At 57.2% G+C, this 15,421-nt stretch overlaps 2 protein-coding genes across 7 annotated transcripts in view; one reads left to right on the top strand and one right to left on the bottom strand.

Moving 5' to 3' along the window:
- APC2 (APC regulator of WNT signaling pathway 2) overlaps positions 1-8,008 on the top strand; it is a 25,180-nt gene extending 17,172 nt beyond the window's left edge. For all 5 annotated transcript variants that reach the window (XM_070415675.1, XM_070415676.1, XM_070415678.1 and 2 more), the window contains exon 15: positions 444-8,008. In XM_070415675.1, coding sequence (XP_070271776.1) covers positions 444-5,382 — 4,939 coding nt within the window. In that variant the 3' untranslated portion in view covers positions 5,383-8,008. The remainder of the gene's footprint in view (positions 1-443) is intronic.
- Positions 7,966-12,451, bottom strand: CUNH19orf25 (chromosome unknown C19orf25 homolog). 2 transcript variants are annotated; one of them, XM_070415681.1, is made up of 3 exons: positions 12,391-12,451; positions 12,076-12,207; positions 7,966-9,578 (listed from the first exon to the last, which is right to left on the bottom strand). In XM_070415681.1, the coding sequence occupies exons 2-3, from the start codon at positions 12,203-12,205 to the stop codon at positions 9,352-9,354; spliced, it is 357 nt and encodes a 118-aa protein (XP_070271782.1). In that variant the 5' UTR covers positions 12,206-12,207; positions 12,391-12,451; the 3' UTR covers positions 7,966-9,351. The 2 variants fall into 2 exon arrangements, with proteins under 2 accessions (XP_070271782.1, XP_070271783.1); XM_070415682.1 differs by having other exon boundaries at positions 12,403-12,444.
- Positions 12,452-15,421: the final 2,970 nt, after the last annotated feature.

The following is a 15,421-nucleotide window of genomic DNA, read 5'->3' on the forward strand; positions in this document are numbered from 1 at the left end:
GAGGCAGCTGATCGATGTTTCTCTCCCATCGATGTTTCTGACTATCTATCTCTCTCCCTTCCTCTCTGTGAAAAATCAATAAAATATATTTTAAAAAAATAATAATAAATAAAAATAGAATTTATAGTGTTTTTATCCCAAATATCACACGAGATATTGTGCTAAAATAAGATACACTAAACTTTATTTTAAAAAGTAAGTATTTTTAACTTATTATTACAATTATTTAATAAATATATTATTTCTTTTAAGTAATAAAATTAAGACAAGTTAATTTGATACTATCCCATTTGATACTTGGGATAGACTTATACTACATATTTATTCTTTTCTCTGAGATTCTACTCAGCCAGATGCCTTATATTTTTATTTGCTGAATCTGTCCCCCCTGCTCCTGGTAAGACAAGGGTTGGCCCCGCCTGACATACCCCTCTGTGCTGCAGGCAGGTGTTGCGGGACCACAACTGCCTGCAGACTCTGCTGCAGCACCTGACATCACACAGCTTGACCATCGTGAGCAACGCCTGTGGCACTCTCTGGAACTTGTCCGCCCGCAGCCCACGAGACCAGGAGCTGCTGTGGGACCTGGGCGCCGTGGCCATGCTGCGCAACCTGGTGCACTCCAAACACAAAATGATTGCCATGGGCAGTGCTGCCGCCCTGCGCAACCTGCTGGCTCACCGACCTGCCAAGTACCAGGCAGCGGCCACTGCCATCTCCCCCAGTGCCTGTGTGCCCAGCCTGTATGTGCGCAAGCAGCGGGCCCTGGAAGCCGAGCTGGATGCACGGCACCTGGCCCAGACGCTTGACCACCTGGAGAAGCAGGACCTGCCTGAGGCTGAGGCCGAGGCTGCCGCTAAGAAGCCGCTGCCACCTTTGCGGCACCTGGATGGGCTGGCCCAGGATTATGCCTCAGACTCGGGCTGCTTCGACGATGATGATGTGCCCTCCCTGGCTGCTGTGGCCGCCACCGCCGAGCCTGCCAGTCCTGTGCTGTCCCTCTTTGTGGGCAGTAACTTACTGCAAGGCCAGGCACTGGCCCGTGCCCCACCTGCCCATCGCAGTGGCCCAGAGAAGGAGGCCGGTGGGGAGGCAGCCTTGGCAGCCAGGGCCAAGGCCAAGCTGGCACTGGCAGTGGCTCGGATCGACCGGCTGGTGGAGGACATCTCAGCCCTGCACACATCATCCGATGACAGCTTCAGCCTCAGCTCTGGGGATCCTGGGCAGGAGGCACTGCGGGAGGGCCGAGCCCAGTCCTGCTCTCCTTGCCGGGGGCCTAAGGGTGGGCGGCGGGAGGCCAGTGGCCGAGCTCACCCATTGCTGCGGCTCAAGGTAGCCCATGCCAGCCTCTCCAATGACAGCCTTAACAGTGGCAGCACCAGTGATGGGCACTGTCCCCGTGACCACATAAGGCCCTGCCCACTGACCTCATTGGCCAAGCACCGAGAGGGGCCCTCTTGTGGCCAGACACGGCCCAGCCAACTTGATCTCAACCTGCTGGGTGGCCAGGCTAAGCCAGCAGCCCGGGAAGCTGCAGCCACCGATGCCTGTGTGCGCACCATCAAGCTGTCACCTACCTATCAGCATGTGCCACTGCTCAAGGACACTGCCAGGGCTCGTGTGGGGCTTCCGGTCCCTGGGACCCGGAAACAGGCCTGGCTACCTGCAGAGGGTCTGAACAAGGTTCCTGAGAAGCTGGCGGCAGAGGCGGCACCGCTCTGCCTGTCCCATTGTAGCTCCCTGTCCTCACTGTCCTCGGCTGGCCACCCGGGACCCAGCGAGGCAGGGGACCTGGATGACAGTGACTCGTCCCTGGAGGGACTGGAGGAGGCTGGCCCCAGCGAGGCGGAGCTGGATGGGGCCTGGCATGGGCCAGGGGCTGCCTCCCTGCCCATGGCCATCCCTGTGCCCCCTCGGGGCCGGAGCCTAGGGGTGGAGGACACCACACCGTCTAGCTCCTCTGAGAACTGTGTGCAAGAGACACCACTGGTGCTGAGCCGCTGCAGCTCAGTGAGCTCACTGGGCAGCTTTGAGAGCCCATCCATTGCCAGCTCCATCCCCAGTGACCCCTGCAGTGGGCTGGGCAGTGGCACAGTCAGCCCCAGCGAGCTGCCTGACAGCCCTGGGCAGACCATGCCACCCAGCCGCAGCAAGACACCACCACTGGCCCCCCCACCTCCTGGTGAGCATGAAACCACCCATTTCAGCCTGCAGTGGGAAAGCTACGTAAAGCGCTTCTTGGACATCGCCGACTGCCGAGAGCGCCGCTGGCTGCCCTCTGAGCTAGACGCTGGCAGTGTGCGCTTCACTGTGGAGAAGCCAGATGAAAACTTCTCGTGTGCCTCCAGCCTCAGTGCATTGGCCCTGCATGAGCACTACGTACAGAAGGATGTTGAATTGCGGCTGCTGCCGCCAGCCTGCCCCGAACTTGGCGGGGGTGGTGGCCCTAGCCAGCACTTTGCTGGGCACTGCTGTCGAGATGAGGCCAGTGGTTGCCTTGAAGGACCACCTGCCACCAACCAGGAGCTGGAGCTGCTGCGGGATTGCCTGGGTACAGCTGTGCCCACCCGACTCCGCAAGGTGGCCTCAGCACTAGTGCCTGGCCGCTGTGCACTTCCCATGCCCGTCTACATGCTGGTGCCCGCCCCGGCCCGTGAGGACAACTCATGCACTGACTTGACAGAGGGCACGCAGGTCAATTTCAGTGTGGCCTCACTCAGTGATGAGACACTGCAGGGACCTCCCAGGGACCCACCTGGTGGGTGTGGGGACAGGCAGAAGCCAGCAGGCCTAGAGGCTCCTGCCAAGCAGGCCACTGGGCACCGGCACAGGGTTAGGGGTGCAGGCCGCAGAACGGAGCCAGCCCGAGGGCTGGTCAAGAACCGGGCTGGGCTGGAGCTGCCCCTCCGAAAGCCCCCAAGAGCTTGTGCAGACAGGAACAGCCCCCCATTGGGCCGAGCTCATGGGGAGGGGCCTTTGCAGTCTCTATGCCTCACAACGCCTACTGAGGAGGCTGTGTACTGCTTTTACAGCAACGACTCGGATGAGGAGCTGTCCACAGCGGCGGGGGCGACACCCTCCCAGTGGGCATCTGCTACTTCCCAGACAGTGAAGAGGGAGCGCCTGGCTGGCAGGAAGAAGGCACAGGCTGTGCCCAAGGCCACAATGTCCACCCGGGCCCAGCCCAGCCTCATTGCTGATGAGACACCACCATGCTACTCCCTAAGCTCCTCCACCAGCTCCCTCAGTGAGCCTGAGCCTGAGGCCGGCAAGATCCGAGTCCATGAGCCAGTGGTCACCAAGGACCGGGGCCCTGGCAGTGGGAATGATGGCTATCCCAATTCTCGGGCCAAGGTGGAGATGCTAAGGCGCTGCATTGGCTCAGTCATGCCCAGGCGCTGCCCACAGGTGTCAGATCCAAGACGTCGCAAGCCCCGAGATTCCCGGCTGGACAAGCAATCAGAGGGGCCGTCGGAGCATGGCGAGGAGGCAGCAGGGTCAGACCATGCTTCGGATCTGGACAGCGTCGAGTGGCGTGCCATCCAGGAGGGCGCCAACTCCATTGTTACCTGGCTGCACCAGGCCGCGGCAGCAGCCACTCAGGAGGTTTCATCTGAGTCTGACTCTATCTTGTCCTTTGGTTCAGGGTTGTCAGTGGGCTCCACCCTACAGCCCTCTCTGCACAGGAAAGGGCGGCCGACACGAGCAAAGGGGCAGGCGAGCAGTGCCACCCGGCCAGAGAAACGGGATGTGACCCTGGCCCAGCGCAGTAGCAGCCCCTGCTTGCCCACTGGCTCAGAGAAGCTGCGTGGTGCTCAGAAGACCACACCTGGGATGCCAGCTATGCTTCGAGGAAGAACAGTGATCTACATGCCCAGCCCGGCCACCCGATCTCAGCCCAAAGGCACCCCTGGCCCCCGCACCACACCAAGGAAGATGGGACCCCTGAGCCCCACACAACCAGCAGCTCCCACCAAAGCCCTGGGCCCTGGGCAGCAGCGGTCTCGAAGCCTGCACAGGCCTGGCAAGATCTCAGAGCTTGCAGCCCTGAGCCCCCTCCAGAGGAGTGCCACGCCCCCGGCCCGCCTCACTAAGACCCCCTCATCCAGCTCCTCCCAGACCTCCCCTGCCTCTCAGCCCCTGCCCAGGAGGTCACTCCCGGCTGCCCATGTTTCGGGGCCCCTGCCCAGCCCTGGGGCCTCACTGGTGTCCAAGACACCCATGCGGGCCCTGCTGGCCAAGCAGCACAAGACACAGAAGTCACCTGTGCGGATCCCCTTCATGCAGAAACCCACCAAGCGGGTGCCACCATCCCTGGCCAGGGCAGCCCCAGAGCCAGGCTCCAGGGGTCGGGTGGGATCCAAGGGGTGCCCAAGTGCCCGAGGAGGCCGCCTGGGCCTGGTGCGTGTGGCCTCAGCCCAGTCCAGTGGCAGCGAGTCCTCCAACCGCTTGGGTTTCCAGCGGCAGCTGACCTTTATCAAGGAATCACCAGGCCTGCTGCACCGACGTCGTCTGGAACTGTCCACGGCCAAAGCCACCCCCTCCACCTCCCAGGGCGGCTCACCCTGCCGCAGCGGGCCTGCACTGCCCACCGTCTTCCTCTGCTCCTCCCGCTGCAAGGAATTGCGGGCATCCTCCCCGCAGGCCCTGATTCCCCAGCAGCCCCCCACAGCTCGGTCAGGCCCTGGTGAGCGGCCACCAAGGCGCACTAGCTCAGAGAGCCCATCCCGTCTGCCCATCCGCAAGCAGGCCACCCAGCCTGAGGCAGTCAAGCGCTATGCCTCTCTGCCCCATATCAGCATGGCCCAAAAGCCAGAGGGTGCTGCCCCTAGTCCCGCATCTGACCCTGCCCGCCGCAGCAGCGATGGAGAGGCCCGGCCCCTACCCAGGGTGGCCTCACTGTGCACCACTTGGCGTCGCATCCGGGATGAGGATGTGCCACATATCCTGCGGAGCACATTGCCCTCTACCGCCCTGCCGCTCATGGACACATCATCGGAGGAGTGCCCAGGCAGTCCCCTGCAGCGCAAGACCAGTGATGCAGTGGTCCAGACAGAGGATTTCGCGGCCACCAAGACCAACTCCAGCACATCCCCAAGCTTGGAGAGCAGGGGGCCTCCCCAGGCCCTGGACAGTGGACCTACATCCCTTCTCGGCAGCGACGTGGATAAACCTGGTCCTGCCAAGGCACCCACCTCCGCCCCCTTCATCCATGAGGGCCTAGGAGTGGCTGTGGGAGGCTTTGCTGCCAGCCGGCATGGCTCCCCCAGTCGCTCAGCCCGAGTGCCCCCCTTCAACTATGTGCCCAGCCCCATGGTAGTGGCCACCACCACTGACTCAGCTGTGGAGAAAGCCCCTGCGCCCGCTGAACTCCTAGAATAGTTGCCTGGACTGGTTTTCTGGAACATCCTCTCTGGCCAAGAGCTATCTGGTTGTCCTGAGGGTGGTCCCGGGAACTGCCTACTCACTGAGTCCCTGCCCTCAGAGCCCCACCCCAGCCCATGTCGGCCTCACATCTCATGCTTGCTTCTGTGCTGTGGGGACTAGAGAAGGAATTGGGTTGCACGCTGGACCTCAAGTCCCAGCCTTGCCCACATGCAGAGACCACCCTCCTGACCCCTAGCCCAATTGCGCTTAAGCCTCAGCAGGACACTCTTCTCTGTGGAACCAAGGGAGATAACAGCATCTACCTGAGGTGAGGGACAAGGCTTCAGAGGGTGGTGCCATCCAGCACAGGCCCGAGGCATCCATCAGAGGACAAAGCTCATTATTACCGGGGCAGCTGGGTAATTTTTAATGATGACTGCTGAACTGAGGGAGGGGTATAGCTGAGCCTGACAGAGACAGGCCCCTCCATTTTAGGTGCCAAGCCAGGGGCTAATGGACACGAGGGGACACTGTCAGAACAGCCTGGAAGGAGCAAGGAGAGAAGGGCAAAGGCAGATAGCTGGGTGATGTGGGGCCACCCCATGTGCCCCTCCTGGCTGGGGTGGGTGTTGGTTTTGACCAAAGGAGGAAAAGGGGGACTAGGGAGGTAGGTGGAGGGAGTCAGGAACAACTGGCACGTGAGGTGCAGTGGAAAGGAGGATGAGAGTCAGCCAAATATGGTTCACCTTGGTGACACACAAAGCCCAGGATTTACAGGACGGCACAGCTGCAGGGACTGGGGTGGGGCTGACGCCTGGCCTAGGAGGAGGTTCAGGGCCTAGAGCCCCAGTACTGTGGCCAGACCAGCTATATATGTAGAGGCCATGGCTGCTGGGGTGCTCAAGTGTTGGTGTCAGTGAGGCAGAGATCAAGGGGCACAAGGAGCCTGGTGGGCCTCTGTGGCCCCTGCCAGTGTGTACATATGCGGGGAAAACTGCTGAGGTCCCAGCTCGGCTTCCTGCAGATACAGCCAATGACCTCTTTCCTGGGGAAGCTTGGCTTTGAGAAGTAGCTGCTTTCGGGCTCATAGATCTGCCACAGTGCAGATGAGAGCCGCCCCAGAGGGGCTGGGGAGCAGATGCTGTTTGCGGAGACTGGCAACATGATGACTAGATTTTAGGTCCCTTCTCTGGGAGGTTGGGTGGAGGTGCAGAAGGAGCTCCTGTCCCTGCCCATGGCACCACTGTCCCTCCCTATCCCCTGTCCATGGAAAGAGCTGACCCAAGAGCAGAAGTATTTACTGGACCGTCCTCAGTTCCCCCAGTGGGGCTCTTGGGGGCCACACTGATCCAACTTCCACAGACACCGTGTTACTTCTGCTAACGCATCTGTGTCATGTTGCATTATAAGCCCTGGAACACCCTGTCCACCAGGACAATTGCCAGGGCTCTGCCTCAGAAGGCCACAGGCACGAAGCAGGAATAGCTGGATGCACCAAGTACTCCTTTTATGACCAAACTTCTAGGACGAGCTGGCACACAGAGGACCATGGCAATGAGGGTTGGGCAGTATGTTGCATGAGCCCATAGCTGACCCCTTAGGACACCCTGGGGGAAGGGGGGATATTTCAGATGCATCTCAGAAACCAGGACTCCTTGTCCCCATCCTTGACCTGAAGTGGCAGAACTGGGTGATCTCAACTCTTTTTTAAGCAGGGGCTGTGAGATGTCTGCTCTCACACTCACCATGGGCCAGCTACCTCCCAAAATGGCCTGGTGGGGGGAGAAGCCATGCAGACTCACACACAGCTTGCCCAGCCATAGGGAATCTGAAGTGATGGGTACTGGGGGTGGAAGCACCCATGCACTGTGAGACCCTGGGTGGTGCTCTCAACATTCTGTCTCAGTTTTCCCACATGGGCCATGAGGAGAACTCCCAGAGCTACCTCTAGAGCCAGAGTGGCTGCTGTGACTTGATGAGAGGCCCAGACCTCCCTGGCTGCCCCCTCCGCCTGCCCCTTGTCTTCAGAAGGAGGCAGCTTTCACTTCAGCCAGCACACCAGGAGTCATGCCCCATCTATGTCCAGCAGCCACATTTGCCTTCTCTGTTCCCGTGACAGAGGCATAGCCACACCTCACAACTGCGCAGGGCAGGACAGTGGGAGCCCTGGGCCCTGAGAAGAGTGGTGTTCACTGGACAACTGATTCTAGGCCTGAGCTGGAGTATCTCCCATGAAGCCTTGATCCCCTCAGGGCTGCTCAGCCACCTGACAATGCTGAGGGGACCCTGTTTGCCTCCAGAGCACCCTCAGCCCAAGACCTTGAGCAGCCACCACCAGCTGGATGTTGAATTGGGGACAACATGCCGGCAGGTGCAGCATTACCTCACTCCCTCTGCCCCAGTCTGTCACCTGGCCAGTGGCCATAGCGTCCCAGCCAGAGCCTCGTTGTTTTGGTCCATCTATCTCTGTGCCCCTCCAGTCTATGCCCCGGGTCCCTGCAGTGTTACAAGATGTGTAAATACATATAGCCCAGTTTCCCCTCTCCCACCCCCGTCAACCTAAAGCCATCGTCTGGTGGAAGGACGGCACAGAACCAGGCATCTTATGTGCACCTTTAATAAATGGAGCTGTTGAATCTTGCTCTCCACAGCTGTTTTCAAGTGGGTAAGGACTGGGGGGGTGGGGCTGGAGTACTTTGTGGGTTTTCCATCCAGATTGCCCACCCTGGGTCCATGTGCTAGAGGCAGGTCAGGCTGTAGGATTTGTGCAAGAAGAGCACTGGACAGGCGGATGCATAGAAGGTAGCTGGAATGTCTCACCGTGATCCTGGCATGAGGGAGGGCTCTGGAGCCCCTAGATTCAAACTCAGGTGACCCAACCTGAAGGCCAGGGACATGCAGGGAGGGGTGACCTCCCAGCCCAGGGCAGCAGGACACTTTTGAGACATCAGCAGGTAGCCCAGGGGGTGCTGGACAGTGCAGCCTCAGTGTCCACTGCCCTAAATGGAGCCATGCTAGCATGTTCTGAATGCCTGTGCCCCCAAGGGTTTCAGGGATCTTTCACGTTTAAGCAGGCACCTCTTCTTCCAGAACAAAGAGATGCTGGGTCACCCGTGTCAAGAACTTGCCTTGTTTGTTCAGGTGCTTCCCTAAGCTCATGGGGAAACCTGGAAAAGAGTGGCTCACAGAGGTACTGTCCAGAAGGCTGGTGGCAGTGGGGATTTCATCTGAGGGACTTCTTGGGGACACCCATGACAGCTTGGTCTGCCAGGACGGAGGTGACCGGATGAGGGCTCCAGGCAAGTAATAACTGACCAGCCTGTCCTATCTTGGGAGCCCAGGCCAGCATCCCATCTGATGGATTCCACGGCCAACAAGTTGGTCCTGCATCCCAACCATGAACCGGTCGCACAAGTGCTACCTTAGGGCCCATGCCTTAGATTGAGGTGCTCAGCGCCACTGGAGGCCCCATCTCAGAGCTGGGCCCTATTAGGCAATCTCTCCTCACATGGCCACAGCCACCAAAGTGAGAAAGGACAGAACCCCCATTGTCTTCTGGAACCTCTGGGGGCCCCACAGTTCATATAGAGACAGGCTCAGTTTAATGGGTGATCAGTGAGCAGGGTTACCAAAGGAAGGGAAGGAGGATGGGTCCTGAGGCCCCAAACCAAGTCCAGACTGACAGCAATCAGGCCCCAGAAGAGAAGCCTGGGGGTGAGTGGCATCCACAAAGCCTGTCCTGACCCTCGGTAACGGCCTGTGCCCGGCTGAGGCAGGTGTGCCCCTCACTCTCCACTGGTCCTGCTGCAACCACACACCGGGCAGGCTCTGTCCCCTGGGGTCTCCGGATACCAAGGCAGGCTTAGCCACGAAACAGAGAGCCCAGAATCTGCTTCTGGGACCCAGGGGCCCGTGTCGATGTGACAGGAGGCCATGGGGTGCACTATCCAGGGACTGCATGCTCAGGCAAGCCCAAGGGTCAGTTCAGCCTGAGAAGGTGGTTGAGGCCCCTGACAGTGCCACCTGCTTCACCTGGATGACGTCCTCCTCCAGCTCCTGGCCAGCTTGCCAAAGGTCCTCACACCTTTGTCTTAGCTCATCACCTGCTTGTCTCAGCCGCTGGTTGGTGGCCACATAGGCCCGGCTCTGCTGGTAGAACTGCTCCTGCTGGGCCTCAGGATTCTCAGCCCTCCGGGAGGAGCCTGGGGAGTCTGGGGAAAGAACACAGACCACTGCTCAGAGAGGGGGCTGAGAGAAGCTTCGATTTACCACCCCTTCTGGTCACGGAAGAGGCCCTGCCTGGGGGTGGGTACCATTCCTGTAAAAGGCACTGACCCCACAATGGAACCGCTAAGCAGGCTAGCCCTCATTCCTATTCTTAAAGCCTCAGATGCAACCTCCTGCTCCCCGAAAAACTATCCCATGGCCCTGTAATCTTGCAAAATCTGACACAGTCAGGAGGCCATAACAACAGGAGGATGTGGACACAAGTCTCCAGGTGACCCCACTTCCTAACAGTGTGCCCAGCCGAAGGAGGTGGGGTGGAGGGGGGTTGAGGGAGCAGGGCAGAAAAAGCACAGCTTCAGCGTCACCCAGAGACATATCCGGGTCCTCTCCGCTCTGCCTGGGCCCATTTGAATGGGAACAATGCCACCTGCCATGCTTGGTGGCTGTCTGCTGTCATACCCCTGCAGGCCAAATGTCTAGCACAGACCCTACAAACTCTGGTATTTATTAATCACTTTTTCCCACCTGCTTTAGAAATAAGGTGGAAATGCCAGACAGTGCACGTAAAGATTAAGTGTGGTCCTAATAAAAACACGGTCCTGCAGGGGAAGCACCTCTTCCTTGAGCGACCCCAGCACTGCTTGTGCCTCAGTTTCCCCACCCTCCAAATGCTGGCGGACCTGTCCATGATTCTTTTTTTTTTTTTACCTTTATTGTTGAAAATATTACAGATGTCCCCTTTTATGCCAATAATTCTTAAGCTGGGGCTCAAGAAACCTCAGATGACCCAGGCTGGAGATAAATCTGGCTTATTTTCCTAGGACTGCCCATTCAACAGAACATTCCTGGTGATGGGAAAGTCCTCCATCTAAGCTGCCCAATATAGCAGCAGCCACAAATGCCTCTTGGGCACTTGAAATATGGCTACATGGAACAAAGAACTGAAACTTTTTTACTATTATTTAATTTTTAAAAATGGTTCCCATAGCATTTCTCACTTCATATTGCCCACAAGACCCGTGTGTACAATCTTGGTCCTAATGGCCTGAGGGAAGGCACTGTCATCTCTTTTGTTCACCTGTTCAGCCCAATGCTTAGAACAGAACCTGGCACGTAAGTTCTTATTTTTGTTTGTTTTACTTTTGCTTTTTTTTTTTGTTAATCCTCATCTGAGGATATTTGTTTAAAATAAATTTAGCTCCTTTCTTTTAAAAAAAATATTTTATTGATTTGAGAGAGAGGAAGGGAGAGGAAAGAGAGACAGAAACATCAATGATGAGAGACAATCATTGATTGGCTCCCTCCTGCAGGCCTCACCCTGGGGATCGAGCCCGCAACCTGGGCATGTGCCCTGACCGGGAATCAAACTGGTGACCTCTTGGTTCCTGGGTCAACGCTCAACCTCTGAGCCACACCCAACTGGTCCGAGGATTTTTTAGAGAGAGTGGAAGGGAGGTGAGGGGGAGACAGGGGAGAGAGAGAAACATTGATGTGAGAGAGACACATCGATTGGTTTCCTCCTGCACGCGCCCCGATTGGGGCTGGGGATTGAGCCTGCAACCAAGGTACGTGGCCTTAACTGGGAATCGAACCCAAGACCCTTTGATGCACGGGCCAAAGCTCTAACCACTGAAATACACTGGCCAGGGCCATAATAGGTTCTTAATGAAGGTTTGTTGAATGAATAGGCAAACTTCATGGACCAGTACACAATTCACCCAACAACTGTAGGCCAAAGCCATTAGTCACTGACCTGTTATCATCTTCTCCACAAGGGACTGAGCAACGTTTCCCACAAATACATAGTTTTGGCTTTGCAGAGCCAGTCAGTCTGTCCTGACTACTCAACTCTGCCATTATGTCCTGAAAGCAGCCAGGTTCATTCACCCACAAACAGGCATGGCTGTGCACCAACAGAACTTTACCGACACAAATCTGAACTTCGTACCATTTACACTTATCACAAAATAGTCTCTTAAAAGCGTAAGCGCCAATCTTAGCTTCCTGGCCTTACCAGAACAGGCGGTGGGCAGGATTTGGCTGCGGACCCAGGCCTGAGACGCCCTTCTGAAGACGCGCCCCACTTTACAATGAGAAGAGAGGGCTCCAGAGGGTAAGGATCATGCCAATCTCTGCTCTAAATCCCACGGTTTCGCCCTAGCCGGTGTGGCTCAATGGATAGAGCGTCGGCCTGCGGACTGAAGAGTCTTGGGTTCCATTTGGTCAAGGGCACATGCCTGGGTTGCTGGTTCGATCCCCAGTTGGGGGTGTGCAGGATCTCTCTCATCATTGATGTTTCTCCCTCTCTCCCTCTCCCTTCCTCTCTGAAATCAATAGAAATATATTTTTTAAAAAATAAAAATAAATTCCAAGGTTTCAACGGACCTCCTACACCCACCCTCCCACCCGCCGCGCATCTCGTTGCTGGAGTCTTGGGGCGGCCTCTCCCCTGCAGGCCTGGGGATCCTGGGCTCCCCCTACCTTCCGGGGCCAGGGCAGTGAAGACTGGGTCCTCGGCGGGCGCCCCCCGCACGTCCTCCAGGATCTGCTCCGTCGTGGGGGGCGCCGGGCGAGTGGGCAGCACCACGCGCTTCTTGGCCTTCGAGCCCATCCCTGCAGGCGAGAGAACAGAGCGTCATGAGGGCGTCCACCTCGCCGCCTTTGCCCCTAGCTGTTCCAACTGTCTGGCGAGGACCTACCTACACACTCGTCCGGCCCCGCCCCTCCCGCCCCTTCAGTGTCTAGCTCCACCTCTGCCTCAGTTTCCCTGCTGAAACAGTGCCTACGTCTCCTCACCTGGGCACGCACCCGGAGCTGAGAGCGGCTCAGAACAGACAGTTCTGCTTCCGGTCGGAGTGTGGCCCCGCCCTCCAAGTCCTGAGGCGAACTTCCGGCCTCCTCCTCCTCCGGCCCCCCTGCTCGTCATGAGGTCACGCCCCCTCTTAAAGAGGCCGCGCCCGCGAGCGACCTGGTGTGATCCGAAAGGAGCTGTAGCTGGACCAAAATCAGACAACACGCACCTCAACCTCTCCCGACTGGAAACTCAAGGGGTGGGTGTGGGGTCCAATCCCGGCATCTCTCCTTGCATAACAAAGCGTCCGAGGCCCAGTTTTCTGCAAAAGGGGGACACAACCCCCAACCCACGTGGCTGTCCTGAGAACAAAGTTCCTATCCACACAAGGAGGCCCTGCGCACAGAGGCCTTCAGTGAATGCTAGCTATGCCAATTACCAGCGAGGTGGCCAGGGACGCAGGACATACGCCAGCAACTCGCCTGCTGGATCTGGGTCCAGGTCTCCACTCTGATCTCTAAAACCCCCTCCTCACCCTATGGGTGGTGCTGAACGGGCTAGAACAGACAGGCTCAGAGCATAGGGAGATTTTTGTATTTTTTTAAACAGCTTTATTGAATGTAAATTACATGCCATAAGTCCACTTGTTTAAAGACTACAATTCGCCGAAACCGGTTTGGCTCAGCGGATAGAGCGTCAGCCTGCGGACTGAAAGGTCCCAGGTTCGATTCCGGTCAGGGGCATGTGCCTGGGTTGCGGGTACATCCCCAGTGGGGGATGTGCAGGAGGCAGCTGATCGATGTTTCTCTCTCATTGATGTTTCTAACTCTCTATCTCTCTCCCTTCCTCTCTGTAAAAAATCAATAAAATATATTAAAAAAAAAAAATAAAGACTACAATTCTGTGGTTTGCGAATATATATATATATATATATATATATATATATATATATATATACTAGAGGCCCGGTGCACAAAAATTTGTGCACTCGGGGGGGTCCCCCAGCCCGGCCTGTGCCCTCTCACAGCCTGGGACCCCTCGGGAGATAATGACCTGATGGCTTAGGCCTGCTCCCGGGTGGCAGAGGGCAGGCCCAATCCCTAAGTGCAGCCCCTGGTCAGGCTCAGAGCAGGGCCGATTGGGGAGTTGGGGCGCCGCCCCGTCATGCACAGAGCAGGGCGGATCGGGAGGTTGCAATGCCACCCTCAGTCACGCTCAGGGTAGACTGATTGGGGGGTTGGGGCACCGCCCCCTGTTACACTCAAGGCAAGGTCGATGGGGAGGTTGCGGTGCCACCCCCGTCACGCACAGAGCAGGGCCGATCAGGGGGTTGGGGCGCTGCCCCCTGTCACTAACAGAGCAGGGTCCATCAGGGGGGTTGGGGCACTGCCCCCTGTCACTCACAGAGCAGGGCCCATCAGGGGGTTAAGGAGCTCCCCCCTGTCACTCACAGAGTAGGGCAGATAGGGGAGTTGGGGCACCACCCCCTGTCACACACAGAGCAGGGTAGATCAGGGGGTTGGGGCGCTGCACCCTGTCACACTCAGGGCAGGGCCAATGGGGAGGTTATGGCTCTACCCTGTCACACACAGAGCAGGGCCCGTGGGGGGGGGGGGGAGTTGGGGCGCCACACCCTGTCACACACAGAGCAGGGCCAATCAGGGGGTTGGTGTGCTGCACCCTGTCACACACAGAGCTGCAGGGCAATCAGGGGATTGGGGAGCTCCTCCCCTATCAGGCACAGAGCAGGGCTGATCAGGGGGTTTGGGCGCTGCCCCCTGGCACGCTGATCCCGGTGCCGGGAGGCCTCGCTGCTCCGCTGATCCTGGTGCCGGGAGGCATATTACCCTTTTACTATATAGGATAGAGGCCTGGTGCACGGGTGGGGGCCAGCTGGTTTGCCCTGAACGGTGTCCTGGATCAGGGTGGGGGTCCCCACTGGGGTGCCTGGCCAGGCTGGCTGAGGGGCTGAGGGCTGTTTTCCCGCTGCCAGTTGACTAAAAGCTTCCAACCGCTCCTTGTTTTCTTTTCTTTTTTTTTATTCTGGGCCAGCTTTAGCTCTGAGGCCTCGCTGCTGAAAACATGGATACAATGTTGCAGTCCGGGGCTGACTGAAAGCCGGTTTTGTTTAGCTTCTTATTTGCAACATAGTAATAGTTGCTTAGAGTTGCAGTTGAGAGTCCGGCAAGTGAGGCGGGGAACGTTGGAGTCTGCAGTTCCTGGAGGAAGCAAGCCTCCCTGCTCGCTTCAGTGCATGCCTGCCGGCCGCCATCTTGGCTGACAGTTAATTTGCATAAGGATACGCTGATTAGCCAATGGGAAGGGTAGCGGTTGTACGCCAATTACCATGTTTCTCTTTTATTAGTGTAGATTTGTGCAACCATCACCACAGTCTAATTCTAGAACATTTACATCACACCAAAATGAAGCCTATTAGCAGTCACTCCCCTCTACACTGCCCTAATCCATTTCCTGTCTCTGTGGATTTGCCTGTTCTGGATATTTCACATAAATGGAATCACAGACTATGTGGCCTTGGGTGTCTGGCTTCTCTTACTGTTGAGCAACATGGTTCCAAAGTCCACCCATGTTGTAGTGAGTGTCTCTGCTTCACTCATTTTCAGGGTTGAGTAATGTTCCAGGGTGTGAAGAGACCATGAATTTATCTGTTCATCTGCTGATGGACACTTGGGTTGTTTCCATCTTTTGGCCGTTGTGAACACGCTTACACAGGTTTGTGTGTGGACTTCAGTTTTCCTGGCTATGCACCTGCAAGCGGAATTGCTGGTTCATTTGGTAACTGTGTTTAATGCCTGTGGAACTGCCCAACGGCTGCCCCAAGTTGGTGCATTTTGGGTGCTTACTGTGTGCCAGGCAGGAAAACTGCTTCTTGCGATCCTTGCATTTGGTGAGAGAGGCACTATTGGTGCTGTGGCACAGGTGAGGCTACAGAGGCTCTGAGAGAGAAGCCAGGTGCCCCTGGACACACAGACTAGCCCTGCCAGGGCTGGGCTTACCTTCAGCCCTCAATCCAGA

Source organism: Myotis yumanensis, unplaced genomic scaffold, assembly GCF_028538775.1.
Source record: "Myotis yumanensis isolate MYYU_CA2020_CCGP unplaced genomic scaffold, mMyoYum1.0.hap1 SCAF_5, whole genome shotgun sequence".
In the NCBI taxonomy this organism is placed as follows: domain Eukaryota; kingdom Metazoa; phylum Chordata; class Mammalia; order Chiroptera; family Vespertilionidae; genus Myotis; species Myotis yumanensis.